Consider the following 16,176-nt stretch of genomic DNA (forward strand, 5'->3'; position numbering starts at 1 on the left):
CATGTGAGGCTGTCAGCATAGATGGGGCGAGCATAATACAGAATACTGTTCCTAATATTGTATCATCCATCATGTCTTCTTGGACAACCTGAATACCCGATTGCTAATTATTGGTTACATACTGCGTCAATGTTGTATGGATTCCGAAAATATCAATAAAGTTCTACTTGTAAAAAACAAATGACAATAACGTAAACGATACCAGGGGAACTTTCATGCAATGTCTGGAATCCCATGTAAGAAAAGCAGGCACCGAGATGCACACGATTCACCCGAGCACTGCAACTCAACACAGCTTGCATGTGTAGCACCTTTATGTATGTTTGCATTCATTCTATAAGCGTTAAATATAAACACGCATTGACAAACCATAGGTTTGGCTGTGAACAGCACACTGGCACAGAGTCATGCAACAACAATAGTTCTAGGAGCACAGGTTATGACTTGTTAAAATGGGGCCTAGGAGTAGTGGGCACAGCATGCCAGAAGGCAGCTGTATTGTTTTAATCGATTGAAAACTGTAGGGTTAACGAGACCTCACATTTGGCTATTTTGGAAGGAGGGGGAGTGTCAGTGTGCATATCCAGGGCCCCCGATAGCTCCTCCGCAGCTGCTGCACATTATCCTCTTTGCCCAGTGCCAACGCCATGATGACCTGCCCGTGTTACCACAATCATCATGGGACTCGGCCCGCGCCTTTAAAGACCTTGGGAGTTGGGTTCAAAAACTTACCCACCCAGCACCCACCCTGGCGAGACTCCTGTCTGCTTCCCCACCGCAGCTCTACACTTTGAAAAATCATGCCCACCTCAGCCTGGGCCTTACCAGGGCTGCTGGTGACTCCTGACTTCAGTTCACTGGACATTTGATGTAATTATGAAAACCTCTCCCTGATGAATTGCTTTCTTACAGGCCTGTTCACGTTGGCCATTTCACTAATAAACACCACTACAACACTTAATTAATTATTAACAAGCAATTTGGGCTTACGAGGCCTCTGCGGATCTCCCGGAAGCAGATGAAGAGAATTGCAGGTAAACAGTAGGGCATTCTTTTCTGTGTGGATGCTCTAATGAAGTTTAAAGCCAGATACAAGACAAAGCCCAGACTTACTAAACTTTGGTGTATGCACTCGTGCAGCGCAAGTAACATATTCAGGAGCACAGGACAGCACCTGTCAACTTTCATGCACAAAAGGATGTTGTGGTAAAGCATAACGCAAGCCCAGTGCTAAATCAGACGTGCGTTTTCTGGAAAGAAACCCCTGATAATCTGTCATAGGTGGGTTAGGCAGGAACAGCCCAAAAGCTCCTAGAATTCCAGGCAAATAGTCCAGATCAACAAAAGTAGCGCGAGCTGGCTTTGTGTGGAATTCCAGCACTAAATGGAACCATGAATTTCGCATAACATTTCCGTGCAGAACATTGGTAATGATTTGGCTATTTTGGAAGGAGGGTGGGAGTGTCAGTTACCACATCCTGGGTCCCCAATAGTGCCTTGCAGCTGGGCAAAGAGGAGAATTTTCATTAGCTGCGGCCAGTGCCAACTCCGTGATGACCTGCCCGTGTTACCAGTACACAATCATGGGACTCGGCCCGCACCATTAAAGACCTTGGGAATTGGGTCAAAAAACGTACCTACCCAGCACCCACCCTAGCGAGACTCAAGTTTGCTTCCCCACTGCGGCTCTAAACGTTGTAAAATGCCTGCCTGAGCCTTACCTGGGTTGCTGGTGACTCCTGAGTTCACTGGACCGTCTCGGGGGACTGAAGTTCGTGACGCAGTGGCTTCCTTCCAGAAAGTTCCACCACCAGTCTGAGGAAGAGTCTGCGCAGCTTCCCGCCTGCCACACCCTTTTCCCAACTCATCGCACGGTGGGTCCCATCAGGCCCTGTAATGAGTTGGGAAAGGGCTCTCCACTCTCTGATTGACGTGGAGGGTTAGCGACACCGGGCTTGGACTTAAAACGCCCGGGGCTAACTTTCCCTCCACGTCATCAGGGGGTGGAGACTGGGCCCTAAAGCTATGTCTTTGCTGAGATGATGACATCACAGCCTTCAGGGGTGTGAGGTTGTCGGCCCGGCAAAGACTAAGGCTTCTTTGGGCATGCAAGGGGGAGCATGCAAGGAGACTGTCACGTGACGTGCCTCCAGCCGGCCATCACAAGGACGAGCACTGTCACGGCAGTTGCACCGGCGGTAATAATATATATATATATTATTTAACAAGACAATGTAAGACATGATACATCATAAAAAATTATATTTTTATTTTATTAAAAAAATTATGACCTTATGAGTAACAGGGCCGAGTAACGGGGGCGGAGCCCCAACGCCTTTGGGAAGAAACCGCCACTGTTTGAAGGTAAGGGGGGACATCATTACATTTTTAGACCAACTAGCGATCTGGCATTTGGAATCTCAACTCAACTAAGTGAATGCCTAGTATTTTAGGCCGATTTAGTTACTAGGATTTGCAGTACACCTTTCAAGAGACAATGATCTCAGTTACCACATACTTACTCGACAAAAATGGGAGAAAACAGAAGGCAGGCCAGCGGGCTGTGATACGTAGTGTATTACTGACTACATTGTTGACTTGGTGTAAGAGAAACAACTGACAGTCAAATGAGTACCAATGCTTGCTTGATTTGTAAACTGTCTTCCAGGTTGACCTTAGACAGCCACATTCTCCTCAAAGTGCTATTATAAACTTTGAACATTTAGCAAGGTTGAGAGCATAGAGCTAAGGACAGTCGTCTGTGTAGTAACTGAATGGAATTAAGGCCACCAGCATATATGAATACACGTAAAGTTAAGTTTTTCTGCTAAAGTCACCCGTATCCATTCACTGGGTTAAACTAAGAGATATCACATGCGGCTTGATCCCATCCAAGGATGCCACAGGGAGTGACATCATTTGAACATGTGTTGATTAGGAGACATTAGCAGATTTTTCTGAATACATTTAGGATGTAGAAACAGGATGAGGTGATCGCGTAGATTGGGCAGACCATCAAGAGTTGGTTGTCCACCACCATGCCCAGGTTCTTGGCTTGATTGACCAGCCAGAGTGTTGGTCCAAAATTTCCTGGCCACTGGAATAAGTTCCAAGAAGACAGTTTCTTGCTGAGGAATATCACTTCTGCTTTTTGACTTTGTTAAGTTTCAGACTGTGGGTCCTTGCCCAGCTGGTGACTTCAAACATGCATGAGGTGCAGTTGGTCCAGTTGTTGGATGTTTTGTCGGAAAGGGAAATGATGTGGTGAATGCTGTCTGCATAAGAGATGATGTTGATTGCGCGGGATCAGACAATGTTAGCGAGTGGTGCCATGTAGGTGATATACATTGTGAGGCTTAAATAATCCTTGGGGTACCCCACATATGAGGTTGGAAGTGGATGAGGTCTAGAGAGCCAGGCTGACTGACTGTGTGAATCAGGTGAGGAAGGAGCAGATACAATAGAGAAAAGGCCCTCATATGGTGACTATGTGGAGGTGTTGAATGAGGAAGAGGGTGTTGAGAGTGGAAGATAGGTCAGGTAGGTTAAGAGCAGCCGTGTCTCCTCTGTCCATGATTATTCAGGTGTAGTCTGTGGCAGCAATGAAGGCAGTCTTGGTGATGTGTTAGACCTGAATCTGGCCTGGGTGGGGTTGAGAAGGTGGTTGTTGTTGTTCAGGTGGTCGACCTGTCGTTTGCTCATTACTTTCTCCAGGACTTAGGGAGGATAGGGTAGCAAGGTGATTGGTAGGTAGTTAGCCTTGTCTTAGTATCTGCTGAGGGTTCCATCAAGAAGGGGAGCACTGTGGCATGTTTCCAAGCATCTGGGAAGGTGGATGTATTGATGGAGCATTTCTGTTTCAGGTGCAAGCCTGTGCCGATGATGGGATCCTGTTCTTTGGTGAAGATGAAGTGTGGGCAGGGACCCAAAAGAGCTCTTGACTGAGTAGATCGCATGGTCACTGCATCTGCCATGGTGATGATGGGCCAGGAGGTCATGACAGTGTCTGGGGAGCTCATCTCATCAGGTAGGAGGGCTGCAATGGTAGATGGGTCTTGAAGGTGGTCAAAATTATTGTTTATGTTGCTGATATTGAAATGGTTGGAGAGCTTTGTACAACGGTCCTGAGTTAGTGTGATGGCTGTGGAGCTGTTTAAAAGCCAGGTGTTCCTGACAGTCACTGGTGTTTCCGCACATGACGGAGCAGTGGAGGCTTTCTTTTGAAGATAAGGACTACTTCTAGTCTGGCTCAGTAGGTTCTATTCTATCTTACAGTCCTGTATCAAGGGGGATGAATGTGGCAAACTAGTGGGCCAATGTCAGGCTGCGCCAGGTTTCTGTGAGAACGATCAGGTCGGTGAGACATCATGCAGGAGGTTTCACACTCTGATGAGTGAGCATGTGTTGAGGAGGAGGCAGTTCAGGGAGATCCGAGAGCTGTGTGAAAAGGTGCATCCTGGGTTCAGAGCTTGGAGGGCTGTAGAAGTGGAGTATTTGAAAGTGTGGTTAGTGGGTGGGTTGAAGACCAGGAGTGTGGTGGGTGGGTAGGCGCAGCTGGGCTTGCCTTGGCATGTTAGCCGTGTTTGCCTTGGTGTGCCAGCAGGGCATCCACACTGCGGTCAGCATTAAGTATGAGCAGGAAGGGTGGGGGTTCTGGGCGGGGTGGACAGGGATGGAGTAAGTGGTGGGAGCGAGCGGTGGAAAAGCAGATGAGAGTGCATCACAGGAAAAATGATGGAAAGGCCGCAGAGCCCAAAAACAGGCGAAAAGGCTGAGAGTAGAAGGCTGAAAGGAGACAGAGAAAGATGGCAGAAAAGCAGAATAAGCATGCAGAAGTGTGTTGAATAGCTGACAAAGAGGCACAAAGCATAAGAGATGAGCAAGAGTGAGAGGCAAAAACGAGAGACGGTGAACGTTGCTAAAGAGGCAAAAGAGAGCTAAGTGGAAAAAGCAAAAGAGGTGAAAAAGTTAGGCTACCAGACAAAGACGAGAAGCAAGAGAGGCCAGGCGCTCTAGTCTGGAAGCCTAAGAACATCACAGACAGTGCCTGCTGAATGGCTATTCTCAGCTACGACTGCCATGAAGTAGGAGCAGGCTGGGAGAGGAGGTCTCAGGGTGGTGGGGGGAATGGTAGGAAAGTAGGTGAGAGCGTGGCATGGGGATTAGGAAGAAAGGTTCTTGGGGGATGGTGCGAAAACAGTAAAAAGGCTGAGAACAAGAGAGAAAAAGCAGATAAAAGAGGGCAAAAGCACAGAGAAGTGAGGTAGAACAGCAGAGAAAGCATGCAGGAGTGGGCGGAAAAACAGGCAAAGAGGCAAAAAGGCTGAGCAAGATTGAGAGTGCAGAGTGCAAAGAGTGAGGAAAAATAGGCAAAAAGGAAAAAAAGCAAAAGCTCAGAGCATGAGTGAGAGTGCAAAGATTAAGAGGAAAACAGGCAAAGGGGCAAAAATCCCAAAAATCTGAATTAAATTGAAAAGCTTGAAAAGAAAAGGACAGAGGCAAAAACGAGACAGAAATAAAAAGCAGACAAAGAGGCAAAAGAGAGATAAGATGAAAAGAAAAAAGAGCTGAAAAAGGAGGAATATTAGACAGGAGGGATGCCGGAGAACAATGCTAGTAGCTTCAGGACTGCATTGGAGCTGGGTCCGATAGGGCGAGGCTTTCTTGGAGGAGTGGGCACAAGTAGGTGGGGAGGCAGAGCCAGGCAATGCCTACTTTAGCTTCCCTGCCAGATGCCCTTAAACTCCAAAGCAACAATCGAATGGTCTTGTTCTCTATCCCCTCCGTATGCATTTGAGAAAGCAGAATGCTGTCCCTTTTATAATTGCAATGGAGCAGCTGTCAGGTGCTTGTTTATTTATTTACCACACTCAAATTCAGAAGGATTAGGCCCGATGGCCTCTCCTGGTATTCCTTTTGCAGCAGAGAACTATGAAAGCTGAATGATTGCCTATTCAACATTTAGGGGGCTAGGAAACCTCCACAGCTGAACCAAATTAAAAGTCTGAGGGGATCTGGAATCCCATAAACCTTTCCTCCCACACAGCAGAAAGAAATGAAACCCAGTGTGTGGATTTAAATGCCCTACAGAGCTGCCTACAAAATAAAATAAAGCAAAATAAACTCCAGGATTGGAACTTAGATGAGAGCAACACAACTCAAGATCGTACCCATTTTAAGAAGATCATGATCATTTTAAAATGGCAGTACATTAAAAAAAACTGAGTTCCAAAGTTGCACTGATGAGATGAGGATTGGAGCACATGTTTTTGGGAATGTCTCACACTGTGCACAGTGCCTGCTGCACACAGTCAAAAGCCCCACACTTTGGCTTTGGAGTACAAAGATGAGAAACAGCACTAGGTTAAAGTCTTGTCCCACTGTGTGCTGTGCATGTCCAGAATTTGAGCGTGGCGGCTTCAATGTGCTATGACGGGATGCGGTTTGTGTGCATAATCTGCATCCTGTGGCTAGTGACCACTATGAATTTTCATAGCCAACTGCAATAGCTCAGGGATACAGTGACTCAATCCAGGATGTTGTAACCAACCTATCTTTCACCTAGTCTCAGAAGCTAATGGACTCAGGGGATACTAAGAAGTTCACGCTCGTTGGGTTTGAGCACACCAGGGCTGCATGGAGTGAATGCTCAGGAACAACAACCTGCCTCCAGTGGCACGTGTGCATATATCAGAGCTGTAAGCAGTGGGTTCAGAGGCGGGAGACATGGTGCAGAACATGTTCACCTAATGTCTGGTGCTCATTGACTAAGGTGATACCGACAACAACGAAGTTCAAACTCGTCCGGTATGAGCAGGGCTTTAAGCAGGATGAAAAAACTGGGGGTCTCTCAAAGGAGCATGGCCAATGTAATTAAGGGCGTGGCTTAAAAACACATAAGCTAAAACTCTGTGCTCAGCAGAGTGTGCTGCCCGACTTGTATTTCAGTGCTTCTGTCCTTGCATCCAAATATGATACAACAAGTAACATCACACCTACGAATCATGGCTATTGGGTTTGCCAATGGTTGTTAGTTGCATAAGATAAATAGGCAGCAAATATGGCCTGTATATAATAATGAAAAAGCATCCACTTAAATCCCTGGTGAAGCCACGACGATGTTGCTGCTCCTGAGTTTCAAAAAGAGAAGGGAAATCCAGAGAGAAAATGACTCTCTTTAAAGGATTTCCCTTCCCCAAAAACGGCTCACCTGGCATGACGTCATGCCGTAACTTCTCCACCAGTGAGAAGTGAGCAGGGTGAGCAGGCGCACATGGATGTGCCTGCGTCACTGCCGTCCGGAAAAAAATGGACCACCTGTGCCAGGGAACAAAACAGAGCCCGACAGAGACCCGTATCAAGGCCCCCTTTAAAGAACTGCCGGTGCTCAGCACCAGTGAGACCCGGCCCACCTAAAGCCACGGGAATGAGCACACCAGGGCTGCATGGAGTGAATACTCAGGAGCAAAAACCTGTCTCCAGTGGCACATGTGCATATATCAAAGATGTGATCAGTGGGTTCAGAGGCGGGAGACATGGTGCAGAACATGTCCACCTAGTCTCTGCTGCTAATGAACTAAGGTGATACAACAACGAAGTTCGCGCTCACCCGATACAAGCACAGCAGGACTGCATGGAGTGAATAGTCAGTAGCAACAACCTGCCTCCAGCAGCACATGTGCAAATGTCAAGGATGTGAGCAGTGGGTTCAGAGGCAGGAGACATGGTGCAGAACATGACCAGGGCAGATATCTTGGTCACAGGCCATTCAAAGCGCGGTCTGCAAAGCTGAATTATTGTATATAACTCTTCCAATTTCAGTCGATGAAAAGTAATTTAAAATAAGATTAAAGCAGATGTGGGGAACTTTCGTATAGCATCTATACATTTTTTTTAAACTTGTGTCGTTTTTCATTTGTCACTGACATTGTGTGTGGTACACCAGAATATCATTTTTCGAATATCTTTTGACATAAATGTCTTACCCTAATAATGTTTACAAACAACATCTAAGTCAGACCGTATTTCTAAGAATTATATGTCGACATATAACCAATGACATAAACTTAATTACACTCCCACCACGAAGCGTGAACGATCAAATGCTTATGCAAATAGATTAGGTTTGAACAGGTTCTCTCAGAATGGAAGAAGTCAATTATAAAAACCTGTCAACTAAATCACAGCGAGGAGCTGTTTGTTCTTGGACAACACCACGGTGTTGAAAAGATATGAGGGAATAATACCATGCTAAAATGAACTGGTAAATTGATCACATTCCGGCATCTTTCCTCAAGAGGCATCATTTCTCACCACAATATTGTCATTATTATGAAACGATGCAGGCTGATAATGAATGGGCAGCGAACAAACAACACTGCCCAATCGTTATCCACGATTCCACAGGAAGAACATACAGCACCCTGGTATGTAGAGTGCGCACACTTTACTCCAGAGTGAGGTCTGGCAATGACTCATGCTATTGAAAATTAGTGCATCCAATGCTGGTTCTTGACTGGACAGCAACCTCTAGCATTTGTCTGTGGTATTACACTCTTCAAAAAGCTTTCAATCATCGGGTAGGCGGTTTGAAAATGTGTGGAGGAAGGGTTTCAAGGCACTAGCATGCTTAGGAGTATCTGTGGGTAAAAGTTATGTTCACACTCCAAAGGATGAGCCACTCACGAGCAAACTTATTATAGTCATGAGAAACAAATTCAAAAGTTATGCACTCACATACAAAATGATCACGAGTTACTGGTGCCAATAACAGTTAAAAGAGAAAACTATATGAGTTTTTAAATGTAGGAAACGTAGAAAATACAGTGAACTAGGGATGAAAATAATCAGGACCTGCACAAGTGTACAGTATCGTAATAAAACCTATGCACAACCTTACATTTTATATGGGTGTGTCATCTTTGTGCTGCTTCACAAAGTGTTTCAGTTTTCCCAATAAAGCTTACCTTAAATAAGCGTCTTATCACGCCATCAAGAACATCCCATTTTGTTTTTCCGCTGACCCCAATGGATCCTATCAGGTAAGTCCTACTCTTGGGATCCTTGAGTCAGAAAAACACATATTGCGATATAAGAATACTAATTAACTCTATCCATTGGCATCACATCGACATCTTACAGATTATACTGAAAATGTATATATATATATATATATATATTTATTTTATTTATTTATTTTATTCAAAGTTTTATATAGCGCGAACAGGATCCTTACAGATATCAGAGCGCTTCACAAAGACAGGGAAGGGGCAGTAGGAGTCAACAGAGATAATGGGAAACAGTATAATAGTCAATAACATGGTAATAACATGGATAATAAAAACATACATAAAACCAATCCATATACAATCAGGTAAGGGAGTAATATAGGACAACACAAAATATATATTACAACATATTAGAGCATGTAGCATGATTTGAGTTACCTTCATCTGGCTGTAGCCCTTGTTTACGGAGACAACAATTCTAACACTGCGCCCCTCTTTGTGTAGGGTACCATCGCTTATATCATCTAGTAAAATATCTAGAAGGAAAAACCAGCAATGCCAATAAGTTAGTTCAGGTTAGATCTATGATGAACATCTTTAAAGCAATGTGGGTTCCAACTCTGCATGTCTAGTACACAAGTGTCCGCATGTCTGTTTTAAATGTTGTTTGTCTATTCTTTCTATGCCTGGGAGTAATTTTAACTACACTGGAGTAATCTGAGTCTGTCAGTAATTACTAGTTACTCGTTGATGCGGAATTTTCAATGATTTCCCCACGACACCCTCTTGCATAATTAGGAGTAAACTGGGGAGAAAATAAGTACAGAAACAATGATACTAGGGTGCATTAGAGGATGTTCCCATTGCTGTACATGTTGATTTCCAATCTAGCACTATTTCCTTAGCACAATGCATTCTCACATCCATTTTGGACAAAAGGGTGCATTTTGTGCAAAGAAAAAAGCTAAATGCTGGGAGTAAGTTGGGCTGCTATTCATGTACTATTGCATTTAGCGCTATTCCTTAGAGCAAAATGTATCCAAGCATCCATCCAAATAGAACTACATTTCATATTACTGTTCTCGTGTACTTAAGCAGAACCTCACCTGCTTTTTGCAGCCATACAGCATATAATGCAAATTATGCCTACACCTCATTTTTCACACATGCATCCCAATATTACTTATTATATATATTATATATCCAGATACACGGCATGTTTCTTTTTTGTTATAGGATTATTAGCATGACAGAGTGCTTGCATTATTCTGCCACTCCAGAATTTAGATGCATTACTAGATAAAGATTTAATAAACCGTTTTGGGGTATGCATTAGCCAACAAAAGATCCATCTAGCCTTTTTCCTAGAATAACCAGAATACAGTTCTACCTTCTACGACTCCTCTATACGTCCTACAATAGGTACCGAATCCAAGAAAAAAATGGCACTAATAGGTTTCCATTTTTATAACTTGCACATATTTACATTACATTGAGGAAAAGTAGAACCGAATTGGTGGACCTAAAAGTGCAATATATATAGAAGTGCTAACTATAACATTATTTGGCAAAGCCAATAGGTCTGGCTTTGGCGCAAGACTTTTGGCTTTGTAAATACTTGCTTTTTAATTTTTGGGGAACATTTTGTGGCTGGGGCAGCTGTTGGGCTGCGCCAACCTAAAAACAAAAATAAATAGCTAGTTCAAAGCACAACTATGTTTTTGGTGAAAAAAATCCCACACACATTGCCATAGTAGTCCGTGGTGCTGAAAGGAACTACTAATGAGAGTTTGTGATTTGTTCATGTGCTCTATATTTTCCTACAAATATCTCTCAATCGTGGTCATCCCAACAGGACACAGGAAGGAGGCCAGAGACGAAAACCAGTTAACATCGAACCTTTGCACTTTCAAAGGTACCCCACTCATTTATGTGATTCATTTATAATAATGATAAACGTCTGGCTTGGACTTTGCTGAACTTTATGAAGCCAGATAGACACACTTACATTTGAACAAAAATATAAGTTCTCAGAAACAATAGTGGACCGCACATGAGCAATCACAATTTTTTTTAAATAATGCACCCAATTCTTTCAAACATTTCATTATTAAATATGTTAAACCTAATTCAGTGGCACCAGTAAATGAAGTAACAGCATGAGAAATGTGCAAACTAATCTAGTAACTTGTTACTCGTTATCTAGTAAATTTACAATCTTAAATTTAGTAAATGAACAATATTATATCTCCCATGACTTAAAATAAAAACGGCCAATCACAAGTCACATTTCGAAGATGAATCGCTTGCACATGATTTGGTCTATTCTCCTGCATTCCTCAGTGAAGGTTTCCCATAGAAACTTCACTAAAGATAAATTCTGCACTGCTAGGAGAAAACGTGACTAGGAGGCTTCTGAAAGCAACAGTGCTGTACTTCTAAGGAGACTTTGTATTTCAATGTGGTTCTAGTGTAGTTGTTTTGAGGCTAAAACTGTGGATGGTGCAAGATTTATCAAGGCAATGCTTCTGACTTCACAGAGAACGATGCATTTGCTCACCTACATGCAAATAGAGTTCTTCCTTGAAAAAAAATAGATATTTAAGTAGGCTGCAGATCATGAAAATATGGGAAGGTTAGAGTAAACGTAGGAAACTAGCTCTTTTACATTGGGAGGGAACTTTTAACAATATACACGAACAACAGTCGACAATCGTTTTAAATACTTTTGAAAAAATGATAACTGGAGCTCTTTAACAAATAAATAAAAGCGAGCACAGTTAATAATCGGTTTCAATTTTGTGAGAAATCTTTCGTTCTAGTACTTCATTAACTTGGGTGGCACTGTAAGCAATTTTTTTTATTAATTGCAGCAACGAAAAGTTCCTTTTTTGGGTTAAAGGCTAAAAACATTTAAAAAATGGACCAACACTATTAACAACGCTGAATTCAGTAACGAAAATCCCCTACATTTCTGAAAATTCTGCTATCCTGTAATTCACATTTAAAAAAATATTACTACTGGTAGCATAGCAAAACCACGGGCAGTAATTATATGGGTAGGAATTACCACCAGTGATGACCATACCATACTAGTAGAGCATTATAATTTCCTGATATTGGCATCACTATAAAAACTAAACACAATATTGTCCATGATGGAAAATGGCTTCCTTATTGGTGAATAATATTGATCGCCAGATGAGATTGCATAGACAGGTGTATATTACCAGCAGCACAACCTCCCTTACAATCAATGAACATTTTGTGACCCCCATGTAGCCTGATAGCGGCAGATATTTCCAGCGTGAAATATATTTCAGACCAGCCAGAGGCTGATCTTTTTTTACGCTAAATACTTCCAGTTTTAACTAGTCTATTTTTCCATCACAATAGGCAGCAACTGGCACGATTTACTGCCAGGATACATTTTCATTTTCTGTAGTGGGTGGTGTTCTACCAGTGGTGGTCAACACCTAATACTCCCAGCAGTATCCACGATCTCTTTACCAGGAGGCCCCACATCTTCGTGTTATTTCTGATGTATGTGTTGCATCCGCAGCTGAGACATGCTTCGCAGTCATTTACCATTGCAAAATCATTCACAGTTACCATGTAAAATACTGACAACTATGCTGTGCGTTAGAAGAAACTATATATTATTCTCATATGGGTGAAAGAGAGATTTAACTGAGCAAGAACAAGTAAAAACGAAAAATAGGAGACTAGAATTTGTTAGCCGAAGGAAATAACGTTGTTCTCTAAAATACGATATTTGTTCTATTAACCAGTGAAAAGTCCTGCAAAAATATAATTTCATTTAAGTAATAATTCCGTAAATCAGCAGATGTCCTTTTCTAGGTTTATATTTGAAAAAAAAAAAAATTGTAACATTATATAAAGAAAGAATCTCTGATATGTCTGCAGCGGCTGCGCATAGAAGGAAGGAGTTTGTAAAGATTCTCCATCTGTTTAAAGCAAAGGGAGCCCAAGCTATGATTGCCCAGCAGTCTAAGTTGAAAGTCTTGGTTAAGGGCAAATTTTATATTCTATCTGATGTGGATGAAGCACAGGAATTGCTTAAAGAGATCTCACATGGTCAAAAGGGCTAGATACTGTTAGATTATATTAGGTTAGGGTATATTAACTACTTTGATTTGGCCATCGCCGCTAAGTTTAAGAGGTGCTTCTGTAGCTTTGGGGGGAGAAGTGGGAGGGGAGGGGTGAAGGACAGGGAGCCCTGGGGGTCAAGGGGTGTAATAACACGACACCTCAATGTTAGGGGGTAGGGTTCTGTGGCTAGCGTGGGGTAGGGTGGTAGGAGTAGGGCCACAGGCGGGGGGGGTTTAGCGGGGTCACAGGTGAGGGGTGGGGAAGAAACGGAAAAATGAAGTCTTTGGTGCCATTCAGGTTAATTTTTTTTTTGTTGTTGATGGGTTTTGGAGGTTTGTTAAAGACAAAAAGAAAGTGTTGGATGGACAGAGAGGCTGCAAGGTGTATGCAAATGTTTATATAATTTTGAAATGTCATCTAGGGAGTGTTTAAAAATAATTTCCTTTAATGTCAATGGTCTTAACAATAAGAAGACAATGTGTGCTATAGAATTGTGGATCAAGACTGAAAACCCTTCTGTAATACTGTTGCAAGAGACACATATTCCGATTTCAAAAATCGAAGAGTTTTCAATGTTTAAAACATGGGCTTCATATCGAGGCTTTTCTTCGCTTACTGAGTCTCAGCGGGGGGTTGCGTTATTCTTAAATAAGAATATATATGCTGAAATTATACAAACAGAAGAGGGCAGCTTGGGACGTTGGTGCTGGGCTACATGTAAAATCAAAAATAGACGAAGACCTATTACTTTCGTAAGTTTTTATGCCCCAGTAGACGATAATTCTGGAGTCTATGAAGATTTGTTTCAATCTTTACTGATGGTGGGAGGGTATATTATTATTGGAGGCGATTTTAATATTCTTATGAATTTAAAGCTGGATTCCACTACTCATTCAAGAAAGCAGCTTAAACCCAAGTCATTGAAATCTATTTTTAATTATATAACAACACTTGACCTTTGCGATCCATGGTGTATGCAAAACCCATAAAAAAAGAGTATACTTGCTGGTCAGGGAGATTTAAGTATTCCTCCAGTATTTGATTTTTTTCTTGCTTCCCGACAACTTAATTTTTGCCATCAGAGGACTCTGCACAATGGGTTCGCCGACCACGCAATGCTAGTTACTGAGTTTGTTCTGGGGGAAAACTTGAAAATTAACAAAATATATTTGAACGATGAAACGTGGATTGCTTCATTAAAATTAGAGATTACAGACTTTGTTACTCGTAATATTGAAATAGCTCCTCTCTGTATCGTTTGGGAATCTCTAAATGCCTTTATTCGCGTATAGCTATAGGGAAAGATGCTGCAGTATTGACAGCTGCTAGGTCTATTAAAAATTCGTTGCAGCAAAAAATACAGGCTTTAACTGTCCTAAGGCAGCAGAATCCCTTGAGCAGTATTCAAAATCAATTAAATGAAGCCAAACGGGAGCTTAGCGCAAACTTTTATGCTCAGAGCGAGGAGATTTTTCGTAGGCAATCACAAAAAATTTATGAAGAAAGTAATTTTACGGGGACATTTTTAACCTGGCAGGCGAGAGAATAGGCTGCTGCAAATTTGATTTGAGGTTTAAAATGCCCTGTGACTTATATTGATACATCAGATTCGCTGGGATAGGGAAGATAATATTTTCCCACTATAATAATATCTATAGTCGGCAACATAATGTAGACTCTCAAAAGCTAACAAAAACACTACGGTAGGGGGGGACCTAAGGGGAGTTTAAAGACCAAGCTCTGAGTACAATCCCCAAGAACCTATAAACAACAGAAGTATCAGAGGGTCTCAAAGAATGTGCCCAAAAGTAACAACGGGTCAACCACAACCATGGAACCACAGTGATACGCCACAGAAGTTCTCAGCAGAGTGTGAGAAATACCCATCAGTCACCATACGGATCCGCCCTTCATCATTTGGGATTTTATCCGTACCACCCGTCTGAGAAAATCGGTGCCACATACAAAGGTCAACCCGGTGGTAAGGGGGTTCCTCAGTGGATAATGGCAATGACAGTGTGGTATGCCACTCGATGTTAATGAGCGGCCAAAAACATGGGACTGGGGTGTGCAGTGTTGAAAAAAGTGAAAGGGTGAGAAAAACCAAAGAAGGAGTGCGTTAAAATTGGTTTGAAAAAAGGCACTTAACAAAAGTTTATTCGGTGTGTGCCTGACATACCACCGTTAAAAATCAATGTAACCCAAGGCTGTCTAATTATGTAGACGACCTGAGGTGAACAATGGTCAACTAGTTTCTGCAATTGAAGGACTATTGTGTCTTTGCATTCATCAGGACCAACAATAAAATTAAACTACTGCACCAAGTGAAATACAAAAAGTGAAGGGAAGCACCGGGAAAACAGAAAAGTGAACATTGTCACCTGAATGCTCCGGGTGCCCTTACAGTCTGGGTTAATCACTGTGGAAAGAGAAAAAGGTTGGGTTTAACTATCATATGGGCTGGCAAGAAAGTCCACCACTGTGGATCTCACATAACAACACATCAGATTGTGGGGATACGGGCATTTAAAGCACATATGGCCCGATTTAGAAACATTCAGGAAGAAATTTCATAAGCAAAACGTTCCTCAGTCCTTACCTCGATCTGTAAGGTGGACTGGCCTCACCCCACCTGGCAGCGGCTCAGGGGAAGATGAAGCACCGCTCTAAAAGACATGTGGAACACATATCAAAACACAGTATGCACAAAACAAGGACGAAACACTTCCTAATCTCAGTAGCCAGAAAGAGATGGAATCAGTATCTTATCAATAGTAAAATCGTGCCCAGCAATGGCGGGCCCGAGCCTCCGTATGGGAGCGGGTACTCTCCACTACAAGGATGTAACACTGTGGAAAAAAGAAGAAAGAAGGGAGGGTTCCTCTTACCTATCCGTCGGTACTCCTGGGCCGGCGTCCTGGCCGTCTGGAGAGGTATCGAGCAACCGAGGATAGCCTGTTTATAAGCCGCGCTACCATTGGTCGCGTGGTCACGTGGAGCCCTTCACTGACCCCCGCAATTGGCTGAGAGTGGATGAGGCCCGCGATTTGATTGG

General features: G+C 42.7%; 1 protein-coding gene across 2 annotated transcripts in view; it reads right to left on the reverse strand.

The window, feature by feature from the left end:
- Positions 1-16,176, reverse strand: part of NAV3 (neuron navigator 3) — a 1,248,418-nt gene that overhangs the window by 114,344 nt on the left and 1,117,898 nt on the right. For both annotated transcript variants that reach the window (XM_078674251.1, XM_078674250.1), the window contains 2 exons: positions 9,447-9,544; positions 8,967-9,062 (listed from right to left, as the gene is read on the reverse strand). In XM_078674251.1, coding sequence (XP_078530377.1) covers positions 8,967-9,062; positions 9,447-9,544 — 194 coding nt within the window. The remainder of the gene's footprint in view (positions 1-8,966; positions 9,063-9,446; positions 9,545-16,176) is intronic.

Source organism: Lissotriton helveticus, chromosome 1_1 (assembly GCF_964261635.1).
Source record: "Lissotriton helveticus chromosome 1_1, aLisHel1.1, whole genome shotgun sequence".
NCBI lineage: Eukaryota > Metazoa > Chordata > Amphibia > Caudata > Salamandridae > Lissotriton > Lissotriton helveticus.